General features: G+C 33.2%; 1 protein-coding gene across 1 annotated transcript in view; it reads left to right on the forward strand.

Moving 5' to 3' along the window:
- The window catches only part of LOC103081853 (non-specific lipid-transfer protein), a gene marked incomplete at its 3' end in the record, with an annotated part of 83,930 nt that extends 79,522 nt beyond the window's left edge, over window positions 1-4,408 (forward strand). Inside the window, exon 11 of the mRNA XM_007455051.1 lies at window positions 4,301-4,408. Within this exon, the coding sequence (XP_007455113.1) occupies window positions 4,301-4,408 (108 nt within the window). The remainder of the gene's footprint in view (window positions 1-4,300) is intronic.
- Between the last annotated feature and the right edge of the window lie 2,678 nt (window positions 4,409-7,086).

The raw sequence follows: 7,086 nt of genomic DNA on the forward strand, positions 1-7,086 counted from the left end.
CCCCCCGTCTCTGCCAGTGAAGGGGCTTCGTAGTGTGTGGAAACTTTTCCTCCTTCAGAGCTCGCTCCCAGAGGGGCAGGTCCCAAATCTATGCTTTTGTCTCTGTTTTTTCTTTTTCTTCTTTTGCCCTACCAAGGTATGCGGGGAGTTTCTTGCCTTTTGGGAAGTCTGAGGTCTTCTGCCAGTGTTCAGTAGGTGTTCTGTAGGATTTGTTCCACATGTAGATGTATTTCTGATGTATTTGTGGGGAGGAAGGTTATCTCCATGTCTCACTCCTCCGCCATCTTGAAGGTCTGATCTGTAATTTTTGTTTCTTCCTGTGCCTATTAATTTTGGTAAGATATATTTTTCAAGAAAATTGTCCATTTTATTTAAGTAGCCAAATTTGTTCACTGAAGTTGTTCAAAGTATTCTCTTATTATCCTTTTAATGTCTATAGAATCTATGGTGATAACCTTTTTTTTAAAATTCCTGATATTGATGGTTTTTGTTCTCCTTTTTTTCTTCATCTGTCTAGCTAGAAATTTGTCAATTTTGTTGAGCTTTAGAAAGATTCAGCTTTTGCCTTTGTTACTGTCTTTTTTCCCCCTCCATTTCACTGATCTCTGCTCTTTATTATTTACTTCCTTTAACTTACTTTGGGTTTACTTTTTTTTGTTTTGTTTTAAGTTTCTTATGATAGATCCTTAGATCATTTATTTTAGATATTTCTCCTTTTCTAGTGTAAGTATGTAAAGCTATACGTTTTCTTCTAAGCAGTATTTTAGCTGCATTCCACAGATTTTGATATATTCATTGTCTTTTAGTTCAAAATATTTAAAATGTCCCTTTAATGTCTAATTTTGTCTTTGACCTGTAATTATTTATAAGTGTGCTGTTTAATATCCAGGTATTTGGAATTTTCCTAGGTATCTTATTGTTATTGCTATTATAATTTTGCTGTAGTCAGAGATTACACTTTGTTTGATTTTGATCCTTTTAAATTAATTGAAATTTACTTTATGGCTCAGCATATGGTATATATTGGTGAACTTATGCACTTGAAAAATAATGCAGATTCTGTGGTTGTTAGAGGTAGTGTTCTATATATATGTTAATTAAATCAAGATGATTGATAGAATTTTTAAGGCCTTCTGTATCTCTACTAATTTATTTGACTTGCTCTATCACTTGCTGAGAGAGGGGTGTTAGAATCTCCTACTACAATTGTGGAACTATTTCTTTCTTTATTTCTGTCAATTTTTGCTTCATTTATTTTGAGGCTCTCTTATTTATAATTGTTATGTCTTCCTGATGAGTTGTGTTTTTTTTCATTATGAAACATTCTGCTTTATCTCTGGTTACATTCTTTGTCTAGAAGTCTCTTTTATCTGACTAACATAGCATGCCAGCCTTCTTATGCTTACTGTTTACATGATATATGTTTTTCTATCCGTTTGCTTTTGACCTATTTAGGTTATTTATTTATTTATTTATTTATTTATTTGTCTATTTAAGGTGTGTCTCTTGTAGGCAGTAGTGTATTGTTTTTTATAAACTTTGTTAGTTTCTGCCTTTTAATGGAGTGCTTAACGGAGTGTCGTCTAATACAGTAGCCACGAGCTCTATGTGGTTATTGAATCCTTAAAATGTGGCTAGTCCAAATTGAGATGTGCTGTAAGTATGAAGTACACATCAGATTTTGAAGACTTAATATGAAAAATAGAATATAAAGTATTTCATTAATAATTTTTTATATTGCTTACATTTAAAAAAATTATTTATTTTTATTTATTTTTGCCTGTGTTAGGTCTTCATTGCTGTGTGCGGGCTTTCTGTAGTTGCGGTGAGCGGGGGCTACTCTTTGTTGCAGTGTGTGGGCTTCTTATTTTGGTGGCTTCTCTTGTTGTAGAGCATAGGCTCTAGGCATGTGGGCTTCAGTAGTTGTGGCTCATGGGCTCTAGAATGCAGGCTCTGTAGTTGTGGCACACGGGCTTAGTTGCTCCACAACATGTGGGATCATCCTGGACCAGGGTTCAAACCCGTGTCCCTTGCATTGACAGGTGGATTCTTAACCACTGTGCCACCAGGGAAGTCCTTATGTTGGTTACATTTTGAAATGAAAATATTTTGGATATATTGGGTTAAACATTATAAAATATATATTAAATAAAATATATACTAGAAAATTTTAAAGTACATATGTGATTTGCATTATATTTCTGTTGGGCAGTGTGATTTAAAGAGCATTAACGTTTAATGTAATTACATATTTATATAGTAGGATTTAGGTTGACCATTTTATTATCTGTTTCCTCTGTATGTCTCTTTGTTTTTTGTTACTCTGTTTTCTCTCTCACCTGCTGCCTTTTGGATTATCTGAATATTTTTAGTATGACATTTTAGTGTGTATTGGCTTTTTGGCCATATCTGTTTATTCTTAGCTTAGTTTTTGGTTAGTTTTGTTTTGTTTTAGTGGTTGCAGGGTTTCTCAACCTCAATACTGTTGATGCTTGAGCTAGATCATTCTTTTTTGTGGGGCTTGGACATTGTAGGATGTTTAACAGCATTCCTGGCCCTGTACCCACTACATGCCAGTAGTACCTACCCCCACAGTTGTGATAATCAAAAATGTTTCCAGACATTGCCAAATGTCCCCTGGGGGACAGAATTTCTCTGGGCTGAGAACCATTGCTGTAGGGGTCTCCTTAGCGTTAATATTGTACCACTTAACATAAAATGTAGAAACCTTGCAAACATATACGTCCATTAACCAATTCCCTTCTGCCTTACACCCACCTTTATGTTAAATTATCATATGTATTACATCTATGTACATTAAAAAAAAACCCAAAGACAGTGTTATAATTTTTGTTTTCAATAGTTGCACATATTTTAAAGACCTTAAGAGGAAAAAAGTCCTTTATATTTACCCAGATATTTATTACTTCTGTTGTTCTTTCCTCTTTCTTGCTGATCCAAATTTTTCTAGAGAATTTACTTTAGCATTTCTTATAAAGCAGGTCTTCTGGAATGTTAATTCCCCAGTGGAATATTCTGATACTTCATAGGATTGTATGTATTATGGAAAATCATGCAGTAAATTATTCACTTCCTGGGGTTGGTTTGTGTTCAGTCTGCTATTACTCAGTACAGTGACAATATTTAACAATATGAAAGCAGTAATAGCAGATAGTTTACTTGTTATGACTAGAGCCTTGTATCAGGTTCTATGTTAGAAACACAACAAAAAATAGAAGAATGTCTCAATGGATGGTTTTTAATCTACAACCTAGATTTAAAATCAAATTAAAAGTGTTAAGTCATCTAAAATTCTGTGATTCGTATGTTTCATTTTGCCAGTAGAGGAATGCTCTTGTTTTTGAAGGCAATAAAATGTGTTGGCTAAGAACACGGGCTATGGAGCCAGGCTGCCTGAGTATTCTAGATCCCCTCCTTTGGCCTTAGGTTGGTTACTTAATATCTATGTGTCTCTTTCCTTATCTGTAAAATGGGAATGATAGTACCTACTTCATAGGGTTGAGGATTAAATTAAATTATGTAAATATATGTAAAATAATGAGAACAAGGCCTGACACAGAGTGAGTACGTAAAAGCTATTAGCCACCTCTGATAACACCACCACCACCATTATCATCATTTGGAGATTACACCTCTCATTACCAGAAATGTCATCTGGAAGAATATTTTATACAGTACATGCATTTTTATTTACTTCTTAACCACCTGGAAGAATGACCAGGGAATCGATAGGAATGTTGAAGCTGCCAAGCATGTGATGTAATTTTTTTCTTTTAAGCTTACAGTTATGCTCAATGGTATTTTCATTTTCCTTTGTTTCATGAAAGCACTCTTTTTTTTCTGTTCCTCTCCCCCCTGTTGTTTACTAAGAATTTTTATATAGAATGTAATAGTACAGTTGAAATGGAAATGAATATTTTGTCAAAATGATGAATTTTTAAACCTAATATTACTTTACAGTGTTGTATCCATTTCAGTGCTTTTCTTCTGGTTCTCTGAATCTCGATTATATTTGTAGCAATTCTGGAAGCAGAGAGCTCTTAGAAGCTAATAGGAGCTTTGTTTCATGCAGGAAGTGTTCTGAAAATATAAGCTTTTATTACTCAATATTTATTACGTCACTTTTAGAAGTGCTTTTATCAATTTGAAGTTAGTTTGAGCCATCAAGAAATGTTTGCTCCAAGAAATTCTTGGCTATCTGTAAGTTTAAAAAAAACAAACATATCATTTGTTCTGATGTTATTTTTAACATTTATGAATATTATTTTTCCTTCTATAGGTCAAGGTGGGAAACTGGTTGATAGAGGAGATAATACTTATGGAGGAAAGTGGGTCATAAATCCTAGTGGTGGATTGATTTCAAAGGGACACCCACTTGGAGCTACAGGTAATAATACACACAGATTTTATAATTTTTAAGTCATTTTTGGCATAAGTGTGAATGATTTGGTCATGGATTTGAATGAATGATTGTATTCTCTGATTTTGGTAGCCAGTGTTTTAAATGATTATTTAGCCACGGTATCTTCGATTTTCGTTAAGTATAGTATAGTTCAATAATCTTGATTAATTGATGAGAATTTGAATTAGTTGAAACTCTAAATTCAACAATAGGCATTTAAAAAAGTTTGATTATTTTAAAGTTTGTGTACAACTTAACAAGATGTTTCTAGATCTGCTAGATAAGAATCATTTGAAATAAGCACGTTATTTATATATAGTTGCATATGTGGTTGGTGTTGCATAGAAATTTTTTTCTCTTGAGAGAACTGGACTAAAAGATGTGAAATAAGAATTTTACTATGGCTCTACTGCTGACTGACCATGTGATGCTTTTGATTAATTATCAGTTAGTCACTTTGAGTTTCCTTAATTGTAAAATGAAATTGTACAAAGTAGTTTCTGAAATAACTTAGCACTAAAATTCTGAGATTTATTTTATGAAGACAGGTGAGTTTTATATTTTTTCATAGTGTCTTATATATTAAGTAAAATTTCATAAATTATCACAAATTCCAAAATAGAGAAGTTAGAATTTATAGTGTATTTATTACAGCAATTAACTTTGGCTTGTTTCTGTTTATCACTTAAATTAGGTAAGTTTATAATCTAGTAGAGAAAATGGGTATACATAGATAGAGCATAAGAGAGAGATAGGTAGACAGGCACATACAGTTGCAGTATAATGTGCCACCTTGCTATTTGTTTTCTGTCCTGTCTGTTCTTTGGTTCTTTTCTGTCTTTCATAATATCTTTTATTAATGGGTATTTTTTAGTATTTTATTTTCTCTCTTCTATTGAATTATTTCTTTTTCTCTCTCTCTCTCTTTTTTTTTTTTAGTGTTTGCTCTAGGATTTACAACATCCATCTTTAATTTACTATAGTCTACCTTCAAATGATGTCATACAATTTCACTTATAATGTACGGGATTTTTACAACAGATTATTTCCATGTACCCCCCTCCTATCCGTTGTGCTATTATTGTCATACACATACTTCTAAATATATTATTAACCCCACAATATACTATTATTATTGCTTTAAATAATTTAATGTCTTTAAAAGTAATCTTAAAATGAGGTGAACGAGAGTGATGTTACTGAGAGTGGCAGAATAACCGCATCTGAAAATACTCTGTTATAAAATTACCAAGAACGCTTGCAAAAATTGTCAAGCTCAACTTTTTCAGAACTTTGGAAATTAACCAAAGGCTTACAACGATCTGGGGGAGCATTTATTAAAAACAAGTCAACAGCATTTTCTCTGTAAGAACAGCAAGCTTTGTGGCATTTTTTTACTTGCTCTGGTAACAGTTCTTTCTCCAGCTCCATGGTAGCCTTGAAAACCAACAGCCTGCAATCATGGTGAAAACTAGCATTTTACCCAGCACTGGAGGAGTCAAAATGGAGTTGGAGCTCTTTCAAAGCCCCATATTCAGAGACTTGTCATAATTTGACCTGTCTGGAAGTTGCCTGGTAAACCAGTCTCAAAAACCTTGTCTTTATGTAACCTGACAGAGAACTTGTCCAGTGTAAACAGTATTTTCCTTAGAGTCATTTGTCAAGAACAATCAGCAACAACTGTTTAACAACATAGCTGCCTGAGATGCCGATAACAACTGGAGCAAACAACAAATTAACCAAAGGAAAAGAAAAGCTTAAAAGAGGAAGCTGGTGAATGAAATGTCCATAGAAACTGAGGTAGCCCAAATATTGGATTTGCTAGACAAAGACTTTAAATCAGCTATTTAAGTATGTTCAAAGAAGTAAAGGTATAAAAGTATACTTTCTTTTACTTCTTTATATATAGTAAAGAAGTAAAAGAAAGTATAATAATGTTTCACCAAACAGAGAGTATCAATTACTAGATAGAAATTATACAAAAGAACCAAATAAATTCTGGCATTGAGGAGAAAAGTAACTGAAGTGAAGAATTTACTAGAGGGGCCCAATACCAGATTTGAACAGGCAGAAGAAAAAAATTGGTGAACTTTAAGATAGGTCGATTGATATTATTCAGTCTGTGGAACAGGAAAAAAAAAAGAATGAAGAAAAATGAACAGAGCCTCAGAGACTTGTGGGACATTAGCAAAGTGTAGCAACATATACATACTAATAGTCCCAGAAGAAGAGGATAGGAAAAAAAAGGGCAGCAAGAATATTTGAAGAAGTGAGGGCTGACAAACTCCTTAAACTTGAAGAAAAAACATGAATATACATATCCAAGAAACTTAACAAGTAGGAATACCTCAAAAAGACCCACACCTAGACACGTAATCAAACCATTGGAAGCAAAAGACAAAGAGAGTATTGAAGGCAACAACAGAGAAGTGATCCATCATGTACAAAGGATCCCCAATAAGACTTAACCTCTGATTTATCTTCTGTAACCATTAAGGCAGTGTGATGAAAGAAGCTGCCAACCAAGAATTCTGTATTCAGTGAAACTACCTTTAAAAAATGAAGAAGGTAAGACATTCCTAGATAAAAAAAATTGAGATAATTTATCACAGACCTCCCCTATGAGAAATAATTTTAAAGAGAGTCATTCAGACTGAAATGAA

Source organism: Lipotes vexillifer, unplaced genomic scaffold (assembly GCF_000442215.2).
Source record: "Lipotes vexillifer unplaced genomic scaffold, Lipotes_vexillifer_v1.1 scaffold844, whole genome shotgun sequence".
In the NCBI taxonomy this organism is placed as follows: domain Eukaryota; kingdom Metazoa; phylum Chordata; class Mammalia; order Artiodactyla; family Lipotidae; genus Lipotes; species Lipotes vexillifer.